Source organism: Monodelphis domestica, chromosome 1, assembly GCF_027887165.1.
Source record: "Monodelphis domestica isolate mMonDom1 chromosome 1, mMonDom1.pri, whole genome shotgun sequence".
Classification (NCBI taxonomy): Eukaryota; Metazoa; Chordata; class Mammalia; order Didelphimorphia; family Didelphidae; genus Monodelphis; species Monodelphis domestica.
Genome location: NC_077227.1, coordinates 352707562 through 352731527, shown reverse-complemented (window position 1 = coordinate 352731527; position 23966 = coordinate 352707562). Strand labels below are relative to the sequence as shown.

Genomic DNA, 23966 nt, shown 5'->3' with positions numbered 1-23966 from the left:
GGCTGTTTTGATAATGGTTGTCAGTTAAAATGGACCAGACTCCCACATCTCATCCTACAAAGATGAAAAGGAATATAAGTGGTCTATACATAGTCCAAAGATCTCTAGAATCCTCTTTAAACTCCATGGGAAAAGCCCTGATATCCAAAGACCCTAGTTTAGATCCACTACTGACTTAATGAGGAAACTTGACTAGTTATTTCCCTCCTCTGACTTCAATTTGCTTCTTTGCTCCAAAATGAGACAAAATGGTCTAAGTTTCTTCCTATCTCTGGTATTCTATGTCCTAAGGTCCCCTCTACTATCTCTGATAGTCCATGTCTTTCTTACTTACTTCCCTTTCAGAGCCCTTCCTTTTCTCATGGAGCTGTTTCCCTCAATTCCTTAAATCCTGATCTTTTGATATAGATTTTGGGTACCAAGATCATGGCCTGTTTAAAATGCCTTTCTCCTTTCCTCAGCCTTTCCAAATTCTACCCCATCATCTTCAAGGTCAAGCTCAATCATTGGTCACTCTTTTCAGTAGCATCCCATGCTCTGTGACTCCGTTTGGGGTTTTCTTGACAAAGATATTGGAGTGGTTTGCCATTTCCTTCTCCATATCATTTTACAGATGAAGAATCTGATGCAAATATCTGAGGCCACATTCGAACCCACTATCTTCTGATTCAAGAGCTGTCACTCTGTCCACTATGCCACCTAGCTGTCCAATTACTTTTCAATTACTCTTCCTTCTAGAAAGTCTTCCTCTGACTATTCAAACCTATAGTGATATCTCCCTTCTCCAAATTCCTATAGCATTTCGGCATTGTCTTAAACTGATCTCTCTATATACTATCTTGTTTTTAATTTTAACAATAGTCTTAAATTGTTAACCACCATCATCCTAGTATGTAGCTGGATGGTTCAGTGGATTGAGATCCAGGCCTAGATTCAGAAGATCCTGGGTTCAAATGTGACCTCAGATATTATTAGTTATGTGACTCTGGGCAAGTCACATAACCCTCTCCCCTCCCTAGCCCTCATCACTCTTCTGCCTTGGAACTAATACTGTAACATTTTAAATGGGTGAGAGCCTTAAACTGTAGTTGAAGGCCATAAACTATAATAATTAAAATGGTTGATGTTGTAAACTGTAGTGAATTAAAATGGTGGAAGATACAAATTATGCTAGATATAAGAGAGGCTGAGTAAATTGTGACCGCAGAAAATATATTTCACTACAGTATTTTAGTTTTTAAATCAAATATAAGGTGGTCTCCAGGGAAATATTCCCAATTATTATTCAATATGCCCAAGTCAACTGGGTTTTATAGAGAATTTAATTAATAATACAATGAGTAATCAAAGAAAGAGAGAGAGAGAAAAAGGAAATAAGTATGAAGGGCCTTAAGCCAACATGGCCTAGACCTGAGTCTTAAGAGAGAGATCAGTCAGTTAGTCTTTTTTTTTTAAACCCTTACCTTCTGTCTTGGAGTCAATACTGTGTATTGGCTCCAAGGCAGAAGAGTGGTAAGGGCTAGGCAATGGGGGTCAAGTGACTTGCCCAGGGTCACACAGCTAGGAAGTGGCTGAGGCCAGATTTGAACCTAGGACCTCCCATCTCTAGGCCTGGCTCTCAATCCACTGAGCTACCCAGCTGCCCCCAGTCAGTTAGTCTTTTATCACTCACCACAAGGTCTGTCTAAGCAAGGATTCTAGGGACACCAGGCCAGCTCCATCTCAGCTGATTTCACCAGAGAGAGAGTTCCAGCCAGAGTCCTCCTCAAAGAGAGATCCAGCCAGAGACTGTTTCAAAGGGCCTCTCTCCAGAGACTCCAGAGGGACAGAATCCCCTCAGAGGAGCTCCAGCAAGACCTCCTTAGAGATTGTCCTCCAAGAGCTTCTCTTCTCCAGAGCCTCTCTCAAGAGATTCTTCCCAAGCGATCCTCATAAGAGCTTTCTCCAAAAGGATTGTCTCCCTCAAGAGATTCTGCTTTTTCTTATATAGGGGTTTTTTTCCTATGTCACCTCCCCTAAGTCCTTACATTTACCAATCACTGTAGACATTTTCCAAAGGTCTGCCCATCTGAATTCCTGCTAAGTCAACTAATCTCCTCAGTAAATTGGAACCAGAGAAAATGATGCTGTGTTGACTAATCCCCTCAGTAAGTCTGAACCAGAGAAAACACAGCTGAGTCGACTAATCTCATTAAGAGAAAACCTGCCCGACCCTTTTAGGTACCTAGCATCCCATTGTATCAATTCTAAAAACAGGCATGGCTCAAAGAACTCCTTGCCTCATCATAAGCATGGGTCCAAGTACTTTCATTGTTTAGCAAGGAGTTTTCTCCACTAAAGCAGTCTTAAGTACGGGTGGAGTAGAGGTCCTCCCATTTCTGATCCTGGCAAGTTCTCACATCAAAATGGGGAATGTTTCCAGTAGGGAATTTGTTCCAATGGAGGATTCCTCAATGTGGAAATTTTTAACATTCACAAGTCTGAGAAATTTCAAGATTTACAATACTAAGACAAAAATTAAGGATTAAAAAAAAAACACAACAATAATAATCATCCCACTTATAGGCCAACTTTGCTTCAAATGCTCTAGTGCAGTAATCTCCCAGATCTATATATCCAGCCCTGGACCCTCTTCTGAGCTCTAGTCCAGTATCATGAACTCCCTATTGGACATTTCAAACTGTATGCCTATCTTGAGACATCTCAATTTTAATATGTTCAAAACAAAACAAAACTCACTATATTTTCCCAAGAATGCACCTTCTTCTGAATTTCCCTGAATTTCCCTGTTATTGTCAAAAACACCATCAGCCTGGCACCACCCAGATTCATAACTTCATTGTCCTCCTTGACTCCTCATTCTTACTCAGCCCACATTTCCAGTCAGTTGCCTACTCTCGTTCTATTTCTACAATACAATATTTTATTCATGTGGCTGCCATGCTAGTTGAGTCCCTCATTACCTTGTGGCTATACTGTTGACCAATAGCCTCTCTCCAGACCACTCCATCTTCCATTTAGTTATCAAAGTCATTTTCTTAGAGAGCAGGTCTGGCTATGCCACCTACCTACTCAACAAATTCTAGTGGTTTGCTATTACTGTTCAGCCATTGTTTGGTCATTTTCAACTCTTTGGGACCCCATTTGGAGTTTTCTCAGCAAACACACTAGAGTGGTTTGCCATTTCCTTCTCCAGCTCATTTTAAAAACAAGGATGGACATCCCCTCAGTTTTCAATCTTTGCCCCCACAAAAAGAGTAGCTATAATAAGCAGATCCTTTACCCTTTTTTGGATCTCTTTGGGATACAGACCTAATAGTGGTATTGCTGGACTAAAGGGGATGCATTGTTTTATAGCCCTTTGGGCATAATTCCAAATTGCTCTCCATAATGGTTAATCAGTTCACAACCCCACCAGCAATGCATTAGTGTCCCAATTTTGCCACATCCCCTCCAATATCTATCACTTTCCTTTACTACCATCTTGGCCAATCTGATAGGTGTGAGGTGGTACCTCAGAGATGCTTTAACTTGCATTTCTCTCATCAAGGGGGACTTAGAACATTTTTTCATATGATTTTAACAGCTTGGATTTATTACAGATGAGGAAACTGAGGCAAACAGAATTAAGTGACCTGCCCTAGGTCAAATAGCTAATGTCTGAAGCCACTTTTGAACTCAGGTCTTCCTGACTTCCTACCTCTATGCCCAGTATTCTATCTACTGAGCCACCAGGCTGCCCCTAATACCACAAAGTTAAACTACAAACTTCTCTGTTTCACATTTAGAGATTTTCATAGTCTGGCCCCTTCCTATCTTTATAGGTTTTTTACACAATTACTTCCCTCTCGACCCTCTATAGTCCAGCTGTAGTGACCTACTTGCTGTTCCTCACCCATGGTGCTCCATCTCCTACCTCCATGACTACATTGGCTTCTCCCTATGCCTTGAATGCTCTACTCATGTCTACCTCTTAGAACACTTGGCTTCCTTAAAGACTTAGCTCAAAGAGTAGTAGTAAGTACAGGTCTGGAGTCGCAAGAACTTGCATTCAAATCTGACCTTAGACACTTCCTAGCTGTGTGACATTGGGCAAGTCATTTCACTCTGATTGCCTAGCTCTTGAAACTCTGCTGCCTTAGTATTGATACTAAGACAAAAGGTAAGGGTTTTTATAGAAAAAAAAAATTTTAACACTAGCTCAAATGGCACTTTTTTCAGAAGTTTCTTGCTCTCCTTCCCTGTGGTTGTTAGTACCTTCCGTTCTAAAGGGCTTGTTGATTTAAGCTTGTACCTTTTATCTCCCTAACTAATGTGTAAGCTAAGATGGGGCGGGGGGGGGGATTTTCTTGTATTCCTAGCCCAATTCCTGTTTCCCTTTGCCACTAGGGAATACAAAAGGCTTACATGTAGTGGTCCTCAAATAGTTCCCTATTGGCAATCCTCCAGACTCACCCTCAGTTCCTCTTCAGGCAATTCCCATCAATCCCACTAAAGAAATCCACTGCAGTTCATAAGTTCAGCAGACATGCATTGTGATTCCCAAGATGGCCTCCAAATTCTGCAGCGTGACTACATTTCAGCCACAAATTAGAAGGCAGTAGATGGGGTTTGGGGAAGGGACCATATGGTAAAATAATGAATCATCTTGTGGATAATGAATGCACATCCCAATTTAGCCCCTGATGCTCTGTACCTGGCATTTTCTCCAAGACCAAAAAAAAGTTGATGCACATCAGGAAAGCAGCAGGGAAGAACTGTAGGTACTTAAGAAGGAGAGGAGTCCCAAGAACTCCTAAGGAAATAGTACCAGTCTAAGGGAGGGGTCAACAATCCAACAAATTTAATGATCTGAGCATCTATCCTATTGCACAGTACCATGCTTAGAACTGAGAGATAGAAGAAAAAAACATTAATCTTGACCTCATTGAGCTTATAATTTAGGGAAAAAAATCATGGAGTCATAGCACATAGAATGTCAGAAGGACTTTCACTGGAAGGAACCTTAAACCGTAGAACAAAAAATCAGACCTAGAACATGCTTTATAATATAGTATATAGATTCTCAAAAATGAAAGGTGCCCTTAAGATATATATAGAGAGTTTTAAAACTAGAACAGAAAGCATAGTATATTAGGGGGGTAGTAGTGTAAGATAAGACTGGGAAGCCAGATACAAGATTTTGCAGGGCCTTGATCACTGCTCTAAAGAGCCCTGCCTCATGATGTTTCTCATGTTGTGGAGACATCTTTTGGGTTAGCAGCCTTGGAGTGGAATGTTCATTTCTATCTTTCTTTCCTTTCAGGTCCCCCAGTCAATGTGAGCTGCAATATTTTCATTAACAGCTTTGGCTCCATTGCTGAAACAACTATGGTGAGTTACATGAAGTTCTGCTCTCTTACAGTATGTCTTGTTACTATGAAGCCTCTAATTTGATCTCCCAAAGGAGGCCGAGAATCAAAAGTTATTGGAGCGTGGAGTCCCACAGGGATCTCTCACTGACCCTGATTTGTTCAACACTTTCATCAATAACTTGGATGAAAGGATAGATGATATATTTATAAGATATGTGAATGAGATCAAGCTCAGAGGAATAGCTACCAAAGTAGATAACAAAATAGGCCTCCACCAGGATCTTGACAAGGTGGGACTATGGGCTAAAGCTATTGTATTTAAAGTCTTATGCTTTGGTTCAAACACTAAAATACCAGATTGCAGTACTGGAGAAACATGGCTAAATAACCATTCATGTGAAAAAGAGCTCATGGGATAGACAGAGAATATTGAATATGGAGTCAGAAGACCTAGGTACAGATCCTTGGTTTGCTACTCATTCTCCAAGTGGCCTTGGGTAAGTGCTTTTTTCTCCTCAAGACTCAATTTCTGACCCTGTAAATCTTTCTAAATCCTATGACCTTAGCTGGACTAAAAGTTCAATAAGGTAATACAATATTCAGCTACATTGATAGAAATATCCTGTTTTGTTTGATGTTTGTAAGTTGAACGCAAAGCTCCAGTGATGAACTATTGATCCAAATGATCATTGAAGTGGCTGCAAATTGTCAATGGTTCCAGTCCATGATTCCAGAGTTAGAGATAATCCTGTATCAGGGTTGGAAAAAACCAATTCACCTTCATCTCCTCTCACCCCCCCCAAACACACACACACACACACACACACACACACACACACACACACACTGCTGAATCCACAAGCTATTCCAATGGTGCAGCTCATGTGCAAAAATTAGTTTGTATACAAATTGACTTATCTGTCTCTAAATGCTCAAAAACGAGAAACAATTTCAGGCCATTCAGAATCAAAGCATTTTAAACCAGCCCTACTCTAGTGAGAGTTTATTCTTTTGCCTTTCTAAACATGAACATAAGTTTCTTAAAATGTGAATGTCTCATAAGCCGCTTCTAATGAGGGCACTGGCTCGTTCGACATAGTTAGCAAAGTCAGAGTGAAGATAATGATTTCAGTCCTCATAGCCTCCTTCTCAATCCAATATAACAAACATTTATTATTTGCCTACAATTAGGTACAAGACTCTCTGTTGGGTGTTGGGGGTTCTAAGTCAAAAGAATAACAATATCAATAGTGAGGGAGCTAGGTGGTGCTGTGAATAGGGCACTAGATCTGAAGTCAGGAAGGTGGGAGTTCAGACCTAACCTCAGACTCTTAATAGCTTGTGACCCTGGGCAAGTTCACTTAACATCTGTTTGCCTCAGTTTCCTCATCTGTAAAATAAGAACAAAAGCACCTACCTTCCAGAATTGTGATAAAGATAAAATGGGCTAATGTTTATAATGTGCTATATAAATGCCAGGGTTTTTAAAAAATCCTTACCTCCTATTAGAATCGATACTAAGTATTTGTTCTGAGGTAGAAGAGCATTAAGGGGCAAGGCACTTGGGGTTAAGTGACTGGCCCAGGGTCCCAGAGCTAGGAAGTATTTATGGCCAGATTTGAACCCAGGACCCTCCATCTTCAGGTCTGACTCTCAATCCACTGAATACTTAGCTGCCCCTGCTAGCAATTATCATTAACAACAATAAGCCCATGCCCTTAGTTAGTAGTTGTGTATCCCTCTAATTATTGAGAGTTGTTTGGATAGCTGTGCCCATATGCAAAGAAGGAAGTTTCTCCAGTATCCAGATCACAGCTAAGATAGAGATTCAATACAGGTTATCACAAAAGTCTTACTGCAATTTTAAGCTATTATATACTTCTCCTCTAATAACTTAAGCTCTTAAAGCTGAAAACTGGACTGAAACTTTTGGGACACTATATTTTCTAACACTGCTCTGGGATAGAGGTCCTAAGGATCAATGGCCCCAGAGCCTTCCTAACTACCCTGCTGAATTCTTTATTGGAGAATCTGATTCAGGGACATGACTGGGACAGCTTATAAATACTCCTCCATACTTCAGAGCTCCTCTCCTCCACAGTCACCAAAGGCCATCATTCAGAGGAGTGCCACATCCAGTACCAACTGTCTACCAGCAGCAATTACAAATAAGCCCAAGAAGCATGGGAAGAAGAGCACTCCCTACACCATTGGTCCTGCTCCCAGTCCCCTCCCACAGAAATCAGCCAGGGCAGGGGTTTCTTGACCCTGTTTTGAAGGGGGTGGCCTACTTTGACAGTCTGGTAAAGACTGGTAAAATCCCTTCTCAAAATGTTTTTAAATAGATAAAATACACAGAATTATAGAAGAGACTGATTCTATTGAAATAGTTATCAAGATATATTTTTAAAAAGAAAAAGCAAGATGATGAACCAAAGGCCAAAAACTCCTGACTAGGGGAGCAACTATTCTGCAGATGTTGTAAGTCCTACCTCTTCAGAAACCACAGAGACAGAAAGGAAATTCTCCCCAGCCAAGTCCTTGGCACAATCAAAGGGTTCAACATCAGAAACTGAAATGGTTTTATTGATAGAAATGACACTAAAGATGATGTATTACGCTGTGCCTTGGCCTACAAGACCACAGGGCCTTTCCATCTAATGTGAAATTAAAACCATTTCCATGCTTTGTCTTCCCTAACAGAATGTGAGCCACCTGAGAGCAGGAACCTTCTTGCTTCTCTTTCTGTGTCCCCAGCATTGGCACAGGGCTTGGCATGTAGAAAACATTTAGTAAATCCTTTTTCATTCACATCTGGAGCTGTGCCCACAGAGCAGTCTGAACCCCCACCCAAGAATGACACTGAAGGGACCACCCTATGCACCATCAACAGTTCCACAAATTGGCATTGGAGATTCCCCAGCCTGGCTACCACCTCCAAGCTTCATTGGAGATTCAGGATTGATTCTGCTTCTTTGTGCAGAGAGAATGAGGGGGCTTCTGGGTGCTTCTAGGGGTTCTGTCTCTGGATATCCATTGGTCAGGGGGAAGGAAAGGAAGCACACTCAGGTCTTCCAGATTCCATGCCCAGTGCTCCATCCACTGTACTCTTTAGCTGCCTTTAGTTCAACCAAGATCTAAGTACATGCTTCCCTTCAGGAGATGAGTTTAATTAATTCTTTGTAGCCTTGAGAAACAAAGGAGCCCTGTTTTACTATTTATGTTTGTATGGGAGTCAGGAAAGGGTTGGTGCAAGTTGTTCAAGATGGGTGGGGGTCTAGGGGATTGGGGCAGTTAAATGGTTCAATGGATTGAGAGTCAGGCCTAGAGATGGGAGGTCCTAAGTTCAAATCTGGCCTCAGACATTTCCCAGCTGTGTGACCCTGGGCAAATCACTTGACCCCCATTGCCTAGCCCTTACCACTCTTCTGCCTTGGAGCCAATACACAGTATTGACTCCAAGCCAGAAGGTAAGGGTTTAAAAAAAATAAAAATAAATAAAAGACATGGGTAGGGAGGGGCAGCCCCTGACCAGAACAAGCCTTCAATTTAGTTTGGCTGGGCTCACTGTGAGCACAGCCGAGTCCCATTCTGCCTTCTCTCATACTGAGTAGGAACTTCCAGGAAAGAGGTAGTCCCCTCCCCTAAATAACAAAGAGAAAACAAGAATCTGGGGATGGAGAGAGATTACCTCTGAAACATACACAATAGCCAAAGCTAGACAATCATTCCCAAAAGCCTAAATGTTATTAAAAATGAAAATTGTGCATTATTGTGCAAGACTCAGAACTTCTTCAGGGGAAATTAGGAAATATTGATAACAGATAGAACCAATTTATATGGGGCACAAAGGAGGCCAGGCTCAGGAAAGAAGCCTTACCTTCTTAAGACACAGAAATTGAAAAGGTGTAAGTACTCTGAAAGTGCTGTGTACTCATTAAAGGCAATCCAGCAGAGAGAGGATTTGAAAACCTTCTTTCCATCCCTGATCATTTGTCTATTGTTACCCATATATAAGGTTGTATATTATATTGCATAGCATGTATCACTGACAAGAAACCAAAAGACCAGAGGAAGCTAGGTAGCTCAGTAGATAGAGATTCAGGCCTAGAGACAGGAGATCCTGGGTTCAAATCTGACCTCAGACACTGCCTAGCTGTGTGACCCTGGGCAAGTCATTTAAACCCCATTGCCTAGCCCTTACTGTTCTCCTTCCTTGGAACCAATGCACAGTATTGATTCTAAGATAAGGGTTTTCAAGAAAACATTTTACACAGAAAATGGAACATTGTTGCACAATCGAATGTAACGGACTTCTCTAACTATCAGCAATGAGATGATCCAGGACAATTCTGAGGGACTTATGAGAAAGAAAGCTATCCACATTCAGAGAAAGAAGTGTGGGAGCAGAAATGCAGAAGAAAAATATGATTTATCATTTATCAATTGCTTATAAGGATATATGAGTTGGGGTCCTGGTTTCAAAAGATTACTCTGTTGCAAAAATGAATAATATGGAAATAGGGATCAAGTGATAACATTTGTATAACCCAGTGGAATTGCTTGTTGGCACTGGGAGGGGGCAGAGAAGAGGGGAGGAAAAGAAAATGAATCATGTAAACATGGAAAAATATTTTTAAAATAATTTTTAAACAGTAAGATAAGGATTTAGAAAGAAAAGAAAAGAAAAAGAAATCAGAAAATCTGAGTTCTAGTCCCAACTCTGTCACTTAGTGCATGACCTTGGAAAAATCACTTGCTTTTATGCCTCATTTTCTTCTTCTATAAAATAAAAGGTTTCAAGTGAATCCTCTGCAAGTTCCAAAATGTCACGATCTTCTTATACCCTTTTCCTCTCTATCCATACATTTCAAACATGGTTCACCTCCTCCAGGAAGGCTTCCTAAGACAAACATGCCCCACTTTGATCTCTCACTTATTCTTGGTACTATCAATACTCATGCTTCTAATACTCAGTAGATCCATCCCACTTCCACCTCAGACTTATTTGTCATTGTTTTGAAGTTATTTCATGTTTCTTTGCCTGTTCCTTCAATTAGATTAGTTCCTAGACACCTGCCTTTTTCTTTTTGTTTCTTTTCTTTTTGTTTATTTGTTTGTTTATTACATTAAAATTCCCAAGTATCTCCCATTCTCCCTCCCCTCCTCAAACTAGAGAAGACATCATTTAGGTTACACAAATAAAATCTATATCAGACTGCTTACTGTCTCAGGGAGGGTCAGAAGAGGGGAGAGAATTTGGAACTCAAAACTTTAAAAAAGAATGTTAAAAATGCTCTTATATGTAATAGGGGAAAATAAAATATTACTTTAAAGAAAAATAAAATAAAATTATACCATATAGAAAGCCACCCCATTTATGAAAAAAAAAGGGAGAAGGCATCATTTAACAAAAGGATATATATATATACACACACACATATATATATTACTAGGTCTTGCTTGTTTCCATTTATCAGTTCTTTTCCTGGAGATGGACATGCACAAGTCATTCTTCAAACAATATTTTATAGCTATATGTAATATTCTCTTGGTTCTGCTCATTTTACTCTTCATCATTTCATATAGGTCTTTCCATGCTTTCCATCCTAAAATAAACCTGCTCTTTACTTCTATTGCTTCTGTTTTCCTTCCTATTCTGCCCCTGGAGTGCCTTTCCCCACTCCACAGGAACAAGTTCTATAAATGCTTGTTGGCTAAAGGGATAAGGTCTGCCTGGACAGAGGGGCCATTTGTCAGAAGCCCGAGAAGTCCATCTTAGAAATAATATTGTATATTGTTTCCAAGGCAGAAGGGCAATAAAGGCTAGGCAATGGAGTTTAGATAATGGCAGCTGACAGAAGTGAGGGCTAGGGGAAGATTTGAAAACCAGGTCCTGAGGGTAGTGTCTCCCCTGAAATTCCCAGTCTTTCCTGCTTTCACTAGGGCATAGTGCTATTCTTACCTCTTGACTTCCCTCTGCACAAAGTTGGTTTAGAAATCATATGGAAAAGGAATTCGATTTGTTTCCCTTTGCTCCCAAAAGGTAGAATTAGGGTAATGGATGTTGGTTTGGTAAGGAAAGTCCTCCTAACAATGAGAGGTGTCCAAAAATGCAGCCATCAGTGGAGTTCCTGTAGTTGTTCAAACAAAGGCTTGTACTATTTGTCAAAGAGGGGCTTCCTGCTTAGGCAGGGCTTACACTAGATGACTTCTAAACTCCTTCCCTACCTAGATAATCTATAGTTCTATGATTCGGTGCGAGATGCAAGGGTGTTCAGGGGCATAATCTGCATCTAGCAAATACAACAAAATTAACTGACTGGACTATGGAGGGAGCCAATGGCCTTGATCTTCTTAGGTCCTTTCTCTAATCATTGGACCCAGCCACAGGCCCTTCTAGACTAGAAGAGACTCCTTCACCACATTCACTAACGAACTTCTAGTAATTAGCTTTGGAGAACATGGAAGGCATGACCACAACATGCTTTTTCCTCTACTTTAAATATTGCTTTGGCCACAGAGGGGCTCAGGATGATTTGCAGGATTCTGGCTGAGTTTATAATATGAAAAGAATTTGACCAGCTGCCCATATGCCTCCCTCTGGGTATATAAACACTGATCCTTCAAGCATCTGCAAAACAGCTACCACATAAAGGGATTAAGCACCCAACCAGAAAGTGTAAGGTGGTCTTTTAGTGTTTTAATGCATTAATTGGGAAACATGAGTGCCAATCAACTGGTAAGGCAGATTTGTTCATTCATTCATTCTTTCAGCAAACACCTATTAATCAATTATTAAAAGCACCAGGTAGGCTTTAGACTAAACAACCTCAAAGTTCACTTCTAGCTCTGAGATGCCACGATTCTGTGATACTAGTGTTCTCTTTTCACATAGCTCTTCATTTACAACTATCGTAAGTACTTCTTCATGTATAATTTTGTATTCTAGTAATTTATATGTATGTATTTATTTATGAATCATATCCCCTTACTAGACTGAGAGGTCCATAAAGTCAGGGATTGTGTCTCGCCTATGCCTTTTATCTGCATTAGTATCTAGCACAGCTCTCTGTATACAGCAGGTAGGCAATTATTATATATTTTTCAAATTGAACTTTACAATTACATATTCAGAATGAAGTATTCAAATCTACTCAATGAGATCTGAGAGGACTTACCACCACCACCACCACCACCATGAATGGCAGTGAAGAGCAAAGTAGACAAACCTTGGAGGAGTTTCCATCTTTCAAGCTGCATATGGCAGTAAAAGATAAAGCAACCTTTCCTTTCCCAAGAGAAGCCTTCATATAGCAAAGAATTATTTTTTCTCCCAATCAAAATCCAGCAAAAGTGCTATTACTCTAATTAGCTCTTTCAAACAGCAGTGCTTTCCTTGAATCAGATCAGTTCCCAGCAGCTGCAAAGTCTGTCTTCCTCCTCTCAACTGGTCCAGCTTGGCTCTGGTCAGAGTGACTGCTTCTTCTGCTTTTCTACTCTTCTTCCTTGTCCATTGGCTTTGGAATCCAATCATTCCCTGATTCCTCACCTCAAAGCAGCCTCAGGAAACATGATTTGCCTCTATCTCAGGGTGAGAAAACTCACATTTATGTCTGACACAACACAGATAAACCATGTGTAATTTTCTAAGTTATCAGAGAATTCTAATTAGCAGAGTGTCCTAGCTTTCAACCTCAAAGAAATCATAGTAATTTTGTAAAAAAAATAACATCTAGGAAATGGTCCATTGTTGCATTCATTAAGCACTTTTTTTACATTGGAGATGTTGTCTCTAAGGGCTTCTCAATATTTTTAGCTGAGGTCAATCAAAATAGAATAACCATATACGATGATAGCATACCTTAGAACTATTTGTGTTTCTACCTTTTTCCACAAACAAAATTGCTCAAATTCAAGAGAAATAGCATAATACACTTAAAATCTCAGTGCCTTGACATCTGTCTCAAACCATACTTTGTCAAACCAGTCCCTATATACAATGGTAAAGGAAGTTTTATAATTAGGAATTCCTTCCATCAATGAAATCATAAGTCCAGTCCCACCAAAATCTGTCAGGTCACAGTCTAGATCTCTGTTGCTTGACAAAAATTAGTCATTTTCAGTCATGTCTGATTCTTTTCGGGGGTTTCATGGCAAAGGTACTGGAGTGTTTACCATTTCTTTTTCCAGCTCATTTTACAGATGAGGAAACTGAGGCAAACAGGTTAAATGACTTGCTCCGGGTTACACAACTAGTAAGTGGCTGAGGCCACATTTGAACCCAGGTCTTCCCACCTGGCATTCTATACATTGTGCCACCTAGTTTCTTCACAGATTAGGCCCATATATCTTCTGAAGAACCTTCTAATTTTGACATTCTAAGTATTATATTCTTAAGGTCCTTCCAATTCTGGAATTCCATGTTCTATGTTCTAAGGTTCCTTAAACTCAATTCAACAAGCATTCTCTTTAAGTATCTACCCTGCCTGTCAGTCAAAATAGAAATGAACCAGTTACAATGGTAGCATACATCATCTACTGAGCAAGACTATACTCTGCTCTCCTGTTGAACATAGCTGTTATCTATGCTCAGGCCACTAAAGCAGTATTATGCTCTTTAGTGAAAGCAAAGAACCTAGGCCTGGAGTGTGATGATCTATTCAGCTCTGCTCCCTCAGCCAACCTCTGAAGCAGCACTGTTTGTGCAGTGTGGTTAGTCATGTAATTAGTATGTGCAATGCATTGTACTAAGTCCTTGGAACATCAAGTCAAAATGAAAAAAGTTCCTGATTTCTAGGACTCACATTCTACTGGGAAACACAACATAAACACAGAGAAGTAAATATTTTTCAGAGTGAGCAAATACTAACACTCAGAGAGATGGGTCAGGGAAAACTCCACCAAGGTGGCTTCTAAGCAAAGGATGCTTGAAAGAAGATGAGGATTTAGAATCGAGAATTGAGCATGATGTCCCATAGACATCTAAAACCAAACATGGTCAAAACAGAATTCAAGGGGTAGCTACTCAAGGGGTGGCTCAAGGGATAGAGAGCTAGACCTAGAGATGGAAGGTTTGGGATTCAAATCTGGCTTTAAATAATTCCTAACTATGTGACCCTGGGCAAGTCACTTAATCCATGTTTGCCTAACTCTTGTTGTTCTTCTAGCTTGGAACTGGTATTGAGTATTAATTCTAAGGCAGAAGGTAAAGGTTTAAAAAAACCACAGAATTTATTATCTTCTACCCCAAACTCAGCCCTCTACTGGTCCTTCAACATGGCATTCCTTTCTCCATGCGTGGAATGCTCTCCTTTCTCACCTCCACCCATAGAATCCCTCACTTCCTTCAAGATTCACCTCAGGCACCACTTTCTACATGAAGCCTCTCCTGATTCCCCACAAACTACCTTACATTTAACATTTGGTATTCATTTGATATTTATCCTGTATGTACTGATACATGCTACATATATACATAAGCTCTCCCAATAAACTTTAAGCTTCTTTTTTATTTTTTATTTTATTCTTTTCCTCAAATACATGAAAAAACTAATGTTTTATCTTTCCATCTTTTTAAAGTTTGAACCAAATTCTCAGCCTCTCCAGTCTTTGGTCCTCTCCCTAAACAATCTGATATAGATTTTACATGTGTAATAGTTAAACTGTGAGCTTCTTTAAAATGTTTTTGTCAGTTGTTTCAAGCTTTCTGTGTCTTCCTGACACCATTTTGAGTTTTCTTAGCAAAGAAAAGGACTAGTTCACCATTTCCTTCTCCAGTTAATTTTATAGATGAGGAAACTGAGGCAAACAGGGTTAAGTGCTTGCCTAGGGTCACACAGCTAGTAAGTGCCTGAGGCCAGATTTGAACTCAGGAAGATGAGTTTTTCTGACTCCAAGTCCAGTGCTCTATCCATTGTGCCACCCACCTGCCCTTTGACTCTAATGACAATCCTCTTTTTATCCTCTACTGGTTCTCCTCTTGGTGCCACCTAACTACACTTCTTAAGAATAGAAACTCTTATTATTTAATCTTTGTGTCCCCAATCATCCCCACAGTGCCTAGCATATAGTAGGCATTTCATAAATGTTTGTTGGTTGACTAATTGATTGATTGATTAATTAAACAGCTGATACATATAAGGACCCATTTCAGCCATGTGGGTAGCTTATGCCAGCATACAGAGGCAAAAAGATGCATGTCAAATGCAGAGAACAGTTAGTAGTGAGCCAAATTGGCTGAATTTTAGAATGTGAAAATGGGAGTAATATGAAATCAGGCTAGAAAAGTAGATTTGAGCCAAATTGTGCAGAAGTTTCAAAGCCAGGCTGAGTCTATGTTTTATCCTAGAAGCAATAGGGAGATACTGAAGATTTTCAAGCAGAAAAATGATGTGATCAGACTTGTACTTTAGGAAGATTATTTTAGCAACTGTATGGAAGGACTGGGGTCAGAAGAACCTGGAGGTAGAGAGGATGACATTCATGTAGCAAGAGGGACAGCTAGGTAGCACAATGGATAGAACTCTATCCCTGGAGTCAGGAGGTCCTGGGTTCAAATCTGGTCTCAGACACTTCTTAGCTGTGTGACCCTGAACAAGTCATTTAATGCCACCCCCTTGCCCAGCCTTTACCAATCTTCTGCCTTAGAACTAATACTTAGAATCAATACTAAGACAGAAAGAAGGTAAGGGTTCAAAAAAAAAAACTTTACTTTCTATCTCTGCATCATTTCTGAAACAGAAAAGTGGCAAGGGCTGGGCAATTCTGATTAAGTGATTTATCCAGGGTCACACCATTAGGAAGTATCCGAGGCCAGACCTAAACCCAGATCCTCCCCACTCCAAGTCTGGTGCTCTATCCACTGTATTACATAGTTTCCCCATAGATTGAGTTTTAAAGGAAAGAGTCATGGGTGACTCCATGGTTGTGGACAATCCATCTCTTCTAGACTTCACCACCATGATTTTGCTGCCTTCTCACTCTGGAACCTTCCTCAGTTCCTTTGGCCTTTCACTCCATGGAACATCACCCTGCCATTCTGGCTCCCTTCTCTCATTAATGAGTCCTTTCCAGAGCTCCTGGAGGGCAGGGCTTGTCTTTCTTTTTGCTTGTAATAGTATCCCTAATGTTTATTTAACAGTGTCTGACACACAGTAGGTGCTTAATAAATGAGTATTGCCTGTCTGCCTGCTCCTACATAGTTGCCAATCTTGTTGAGGTACAAGTCTCACCATTTCACTTTCCTATTCCAAAACCTTCTATTTCTAAAGTTCTAAGAGTCTATGAGCAATAGCCTAGCAGATCTTGGATCTAGTCCCAGTTCTTCCAATACCTCACTTTGTAACCTTGGGCAAATCACGTCAGCTCTCAAAGCCTCAGACTGGCCATTTGTCAAACATCTTTCTTACTCTCAGGGGTATTGTGAGGACCAAATAAGATAATACAGGATAGAAATAGGAAACGTATAAATCAATATATACATACAAAACATTATTTTTATTAATCCTTATTATTACATAATCACCGTGACATTTAAAGGTCCCTAAAGTCAGATACAGCATAGGACTTTGTGTAGAATATACACTTAATAGCTTGTTATTGAATAATGAATGTGGACCTGGACCTACAAGCAGGAGACCCAAAGGTTCAAATCCTGTATAACCTTGAACAAGTCATTAAAATTCTCAGATCCTTAGTTTCCTCATTTGTAAATGATGTCAATACTAATAATTATACCGTTTGCCTCACAGAGTTACTGTGAGGGAAGTGTTGTGGAAGTTTTTTAATTTGATGAGCCAAATAGTTAGCAAACTCCCACCTTATTCTTTCATTCCCACCGATATAAAATCCGTGAGTGACTAATTGAAACCATTCCCCTCCCCTGATTCCACTACTTCCTGTTCTTTCATCTCCATCCATCACAGTCCTATCCCTCCTATGTTTCAGTCCAACTCCTTTCTCACACCCCATTTCCATTGTGCTCTCTTGAATTCCTATTCTATCTTCAACACATTTTTCTTCTCCTCAGACCTCTTCCTTTCATGTTCTTTCAATTTTTTAGTAATCACAGAGACTTGGACTCTCTACCTTCCCCACCACCACCAAATATATCCCTGGCCATCTTTTCTAGCACTAATGGATCTTCCCTTATGCCCTCTAAAGCAATGTTCTCACATGGAATTTTTGTTTTGTTTTGTTTTTTTAAATCCTTACCTTCCATCTTAGAATCAATACTATGTATTGGTTCCAAGGCAGAAGAGTGGTATGGACTAGGCAATGGGGGTTAAGTGACTTTCCCAGGGTCACACATCTAGGAAGTAGCTGAGGTCATATTTGAACCCAGGACCTCCCATCTCTAGGCCTAGCTCTCAATCCACTGAGCCACCTAACTGCCCCCTTCAATGGTGTTTTAATACTCTTTTCTCCCAATTCCCACTCCCAGATCCTCCCTTTATTGCCAACATTCAGCAACTTATTCTCCTTTAAGATTAAGTATATCCTGGGGGCAGCTGGGTAGCTCAGTGGATTGAGAGCCAAGCCTAGAGATGGGAGGTTCTAGGTTCAAATCTGGCCTCAGACACTTCCCAGCTGTGTGACCCTGGGCAAGCCACTTGACCCCCATTGCCTAGCCCTTACCTTCTGCCTTGGAACCAATACACAGTATTGACTTCAAGATGGACGATAAGGGTTTAAAAAAAAAAGATTAAGTATATCCAATGATACCATCCATTCCAGACTTCTATATATAAAGACCCTAAGGCCATTCTCCTTTCTCAAAGGTTTCAATAACTGACTCAACGTTTTCCTCTTCATCACAACCTCTCCCCTTAAGGAGATTTCAAGACACATACTGATATTTCCTAGAATATTCTAAACTTCTAGTTCTTCAATTTCTTCATCTCCCATAAATTATATCTTCATTCTATGTCAACCACAAAAAGATTGTCACACAAATTGCTCTGACCTTACCCACAAACATTCCACTTATAATAAGTAGGTTAAAAGAAGGGTTCAAAACTAAATATAGATAGATAGATAGATAGATAGATAGATAGATAGATAGATAGATAGATAGGTAGGTAGGTAGGTAGGTAGGTAGATAATAACAGGTTTATTTAGCTAAAGGGAAGGGGAGAAAAGGGAATTATGGAATACCTAACTTCTAACCCAATACAGAGATTAAAACCCTTATACCTTCTATAATTATTCTAAACTAAATTCTTAAAGTAGTTATTAAGGTAGGGGGGTTTGGTAGGAACAAGGACAAGGGCCAAAGAATCTCACAACCAGGAGTCCTCTTTGAGTCAAGCAGTAGTCCTAGTAACAGCTCTGTTGAAATCCTCTTGACAACAGCATCAGCAGCAAGGACAGGCAGAATATCAAGAAAGTCAAAGAAGAGGGAATCACTAGCTCCAGAGTCCACCTCAGAAATACCAAACAGAAACCCTCTTAGCTCTCTTGACTGCTAGGGGGAAAGCAGCAGCCTCTTTCTTCCAGAGGAGTCCACCAACTGTTCCCAGAAACTGCCTCTGTGTTCAGTTCCCCAGCTCCCAAGAGCTCTATGTGGAATGTTCTCTTGCTGTCAACTTGCCCCTGCTAAAATTGCTTACTACAGTCCCCCCTTTGCACAAAGCCAAAATTGGATTGAAAACACTATTTTGGTATTTGTGTACTAACAAATTTATATTTTCCTTAAATTAAGATTTCTACCCAAAATAATAAATAACCTATACTCAACTATCTTATCCTATCTAATACTATCCTATTATAGGGATTTTAATCAAGGAAAGGAAAAAGGGAAAATATACAATGGACAAGTACAAAGTTCAAACTACAGATCAACCATATGCAAAAGCAAAACAAGCAAATAACATCAAAATCAAAATATACACATAAATACAGAAAATTCTACTATTATTGCAATGCATAAACAGCAAAGTTAGACAAAAAAATTTGAAAAATACAATAAACACAGCATTGCATAAGTTTTACAAAAAAATTAAACCAAGCCATCAAACTTGCTTATGCAAAATACATTTAACAATAGATGAAAATTAAACATAACCATATTCTATATTAAGAATTTAACAAATATTATCTATTTATATAAGTTTTACATATATTACATATATATACACTATAATACAATTAATTTTACAATCCTAACTATAATACACACTATTTACATATGTATTTACAATTTGCATGATATGTGATATTATATGTCATATGTACTATGTAATGTATTCTGTTATGTATGTTGCAATGTATTTTGTAATATAAGTCAGTATCTTGTCTTATCTTATCAACCTTAAATTCTAACCTATCTAAATATAGCTCTATCTTAATAAAATCTCCTAAAAGTAATCTTATCTACCTATACTATTACTATTCTAAACTAAGTAGCTAAATATTTTTTGTTAGTAACTAACTACTTTACAACTAACTATAACACTGTGAGTATCTAACTATACATTGTTTCACTCACTCACCTAATGAATCAATGTAACATAACCATGTTTATGTTTTTGTGCATATGGTTTTTTATGTTGTTATTCATGCTATGTTATGCTGTTTTGTTAGTGTTGTATCAGTGTTATTGTTGTGTTACTGTTGTGTTACTGTTGCATGCAATATACTTACCAAAACTTCAGATTATTCTTTCTTCTCATCTTGTTTGAAGAATTCTTCCTCTCCAAATTCATGGTAGTAATATGTATTGATGAATGCTTGTGAATATATTTTATGTTATGTTATGTTGTGTTGTGTTATGTTATGTTATGTTATGTTACATTACCCAAATTCCTTAAAACCATTAGTCCATCAATCACTTGATCCTTTTCATTGAAAATTCCCTGTAAAGTCTTTATCTGTTTAATATTTATATGTCTTTCCATCAATTTTCTTAATCCTCCTCTTCATCTGCAATGTTCTCTCCCATCCAAATGTCCTCGAATGGTCCACTCATTACTGATCTTTTTGACTGCAGACTCTATTTCACTGATGAATCTCAGCTTTCCATGAACTTGTCTTAATTTTCTTCTCCAACAATTTCTACATTTTCGTTATTAATTCCATGAGCTAATTTAATATGTGAGCAATGATACCATGAATCTCTTCCTAATACTTTCACAGACGATGGTGAAACTAACACAATTGTATAAGGACCTACTCAACTGTCTTGAGCTGCTGATGTTTTTACAAAATTTTTCACATACACCATATCACCTGGTTGAAAATTATTAATAGGATAATCCAATAGACCAGATTGGATCAATATTCCCATATCAAGCAATTCTCTAAGCTGTTATTGTAATGCACTTAAATATGAAGCAAGTTGACAATCTCCTCCTAAGAGAGATGTATACAGTCTTACAAGTTTTTGCCTGCAATGGAGCATATCCAAAGAACATTTCATAATATAATATATGTAAATATGCTCTTGGTCTTGAATGTAGGTAAAACAAAGCTATGGGAAGAATATCTGGCCATTTTAGATGAGTTTCAGCACAAATTTTCCCCACCATAGTCTTGAGTTTCTTATTCACATGCTCCACTTGCCCTGAACTTTGTGGATGATAAGGAACATGATATTTAGGTGTTATTCCTAGATTCTCATAGACTCTTTTCAGGATATCTTGTGTGAAATAAAATCCTTTATCAGAATCTACATAATTGGTACACCAAGCTTAGGAACAATTTCCTCAAGTAACACTTTCACCACAAAGCTAGCTGTATTAGTATTAGATGGAAAAGCTTCAGTCCACTTTCTTAATCTAGCAACAATTACAGGGGACATCTGGGTAGCTCAGTGGATTGAGAGTCAGGCCTAGAGACAGGAGGTCCTAGGTTCAAATATGGCCTCAGACACTTCCCAGCTGTGTGACCCTGGGAAAGTCATTTAACCCCCATTGCCTAGCCCTTACCACTCTTCTGCCTTGGAACCAATACACTGTATTGATTACAAGATGGAAGGTAAGGGTTTATAAAAAAACAATTACAAGACAAAACTTGTATCTTCCAGATTTTGGCATGCTTATGTAACCAATTTGCAAATTCTTGAATGGAAAATATGCCAAAGGTCTACTACTCAAACCTTTCTTTCTGAATGCACCTTGATTGAATTTTTAGCAAACAGAACAACTTGTACAGATCTTATTTACAACAGTACTTATTCCTGGTGCTATCCATTGCCTTTTTAGAGAGTGTACTACAGCTTGAGTACCAAAATGATCTTTTGTGTGAATGGCTTGACACAAATAGGTATATAAATCTTTTGATAACAGCAGTTTTCCAGTGTCTGCAACCGATATTCCATGTTCTTTCCTTGCTCCAAATTTCTCCTTTAACTTCTGAATTTCTGAGTCTACATAAGCTCTTTCTAAATCATCAGACTCAATAGTTGACAAATTCATTACATATACTGGAGCATTCCAGGCTGCAAACTTAGCAGTTATATCAGCTCTATGATTCCTTTAGAAAATGAATCTCTGCCCCAAATATGACTTCTACAATGGACCACTGCTAGATGTTTTGGTTTTTGAATAGCATTCAACAACTCAATTATTATTTCTGAATGTGCAATTGGTTTTCCCAATGCAGTAATAAAACCTCATTGTTTCCAGGTCTTCCTTGTTGCATGACATACTGAAAATGCATAATGAGAGTCTATAAAAATATTAGCACTTTTACCATCAACTAGAAGACATGCTTGCTCAATGCCACCAAGTCTGCTCCTTGAACACTAAGGTTACTAAGTAATGAGCCATACTACAGTGTCTCAAATTCTGTGACCACTGCAGCACCAGTACATCAAATTCCATCACACAAATATGAAGAACCATCTGTGAATAACACCAAGTCTGGATTTTCAATAGGAGTGTCTTTCAAGTCCATCCTAGGCATATCCACTAGATCTACTACTTATACGCACTCATGTAATGGTTCATCATTCTTTGGCAAATCAGGAAGAAGTGTAGCTGGATTTAATACACTACCTCTCCTCAATTGGATGTTCTCACTACCCAGGATAATAATTTCATACTTAGAAATTCGTTGATCTGAATGAGCTTGAGTACGATATTTCCTCATTAGTGCTTCTATTTGATGTGAAAAATATACAGTCAATGGACATCCCAAAACTAAATCTGCTAACTAAGCAGCTGCTACACCCCTTAGACAAGGAACTGTACCTGCAGCTATTGGATCAAACTGACAACTATAATATCCAATTGGATGATAACTTTGTTCTAAAGTCTGTGTCAGTGCCCTAGAAGCAATACCTTTAGTTTCATTGACAAATAGTTGGAATAGTTTTGTATAGTCTGAGATACCCAAAGCTGGAACAGATAAAATGGCTTCTTTAATCTTACTTAAGGCTTGCAGATGTTCAGACTTTAGTTTCAGAGGTTCAGGTTCTGTATTCCTGGTTAAATCTGTTAGACATTTTGTTAGTTCACTATATCCAGATATCTATTGTCTACAGAATCCATTTGTTCCAAGAACAGCTCTGAGTTGCTTTTTTGTCTTAAAAGAACTCAGTTTCTGGATATCTGCTATACTTTTCTGTGAGATACTTCTTGAACCCTCTGATAACACAAAACCAAAATATTGCACCTGAGGCAAAACTCATTGTAATTTTACCTTGGAGATTTTATGCCCATGCTTAAATAATTCTAACAAAAGAATCTTGCTATCTCTCAGACACACCTTAGCATTTGGAGATGCAAGAGGAATATCATCCACAAAATGTACCAATTTACTTTCTTTGAATATTATAGTTTTCAGATCTCTATTTAGAATTTGTGAAAATTGCCTCAGTAAATTGATAAGACTCTGAGAAAAACAAATCCATGTCCACTGGGTTTTTCCCAGGTAAAAGCAAAGATCTTTTGAGAATCCTCATGAATTGGAATTGAGAAAAAATACTGAGTATAAATCTACCACAGTGAAATATCTAGTCTGACTTGGAATGGAAGAAATTATAGCAGCTGGACTTGGTACAACAGGATGAGTCTCGATTACATAATCACTGGCTGCTCCTAAATCCTGTATAAAACAATATACAACTTTGCCATTCTGATCTAACTTTGACCTTTTGATTGGAAGAATAGGAGTATTAAATTCTGAGAAGCAAGGTATTATGATCCCTTGTTGAATTAGGGATTCAGTGATAATCAGTGATTATACCCTCAATTTCTTCTTTAGTCAAGGGATATTGAGGTACACAAGGAACTAGTCCTTCCTTAGTCCTCACCTTGACTAGAGTAGCTGATTTCAACAGACCAAATCTGTGGAAGACTTTGACCAAAGATCTTCAGGGATATCCTCATGTATTGGATAGATTGAGTCTAAGTCACCATCTGTACTGACTGAATCTAAGAACAGCAATGGAAAAGCTTTCAGAGATTCTTCTGGTGGATGTAATGATATATCACCAGTATCAGTGCATTGGATCATTGACCTTAGTTTACATAATAAATCTAGATCTAAATGATTCACTGGACAGTCTGGCATACACAAAAATTCATGCTCCACAGATAATGGACCTAAAGTAATCATTTTTGGTTGTAATTCTGCTACTCTGTGTGGTCCACCAGTAGCACCTAT

At 38.8% G+C, this 23966-nt stretch overlaps 1 protein-coding gene across 1 annotated transcript in view; it reads left to right on the top strand.

Annotated features, from left to right (window-relative positions):
• Positions 1–23966, top strand: part of GLRA1 (glycine receptor alpha 1) — a 103169-nt gene that overhangs the window by 42069 nt on the left and 37134 nt on the right. Inside the window, exon 3 of the mRNA XM_056816652.1 lies at positions 5306–5373. Within this exon, the coding sequence (XP_056672630.1) occupies positions 5306–5373 (68 nt within the window). The remainder of the gene's footprint in view (positions 1–5305; positions 5374–23966) is intronic.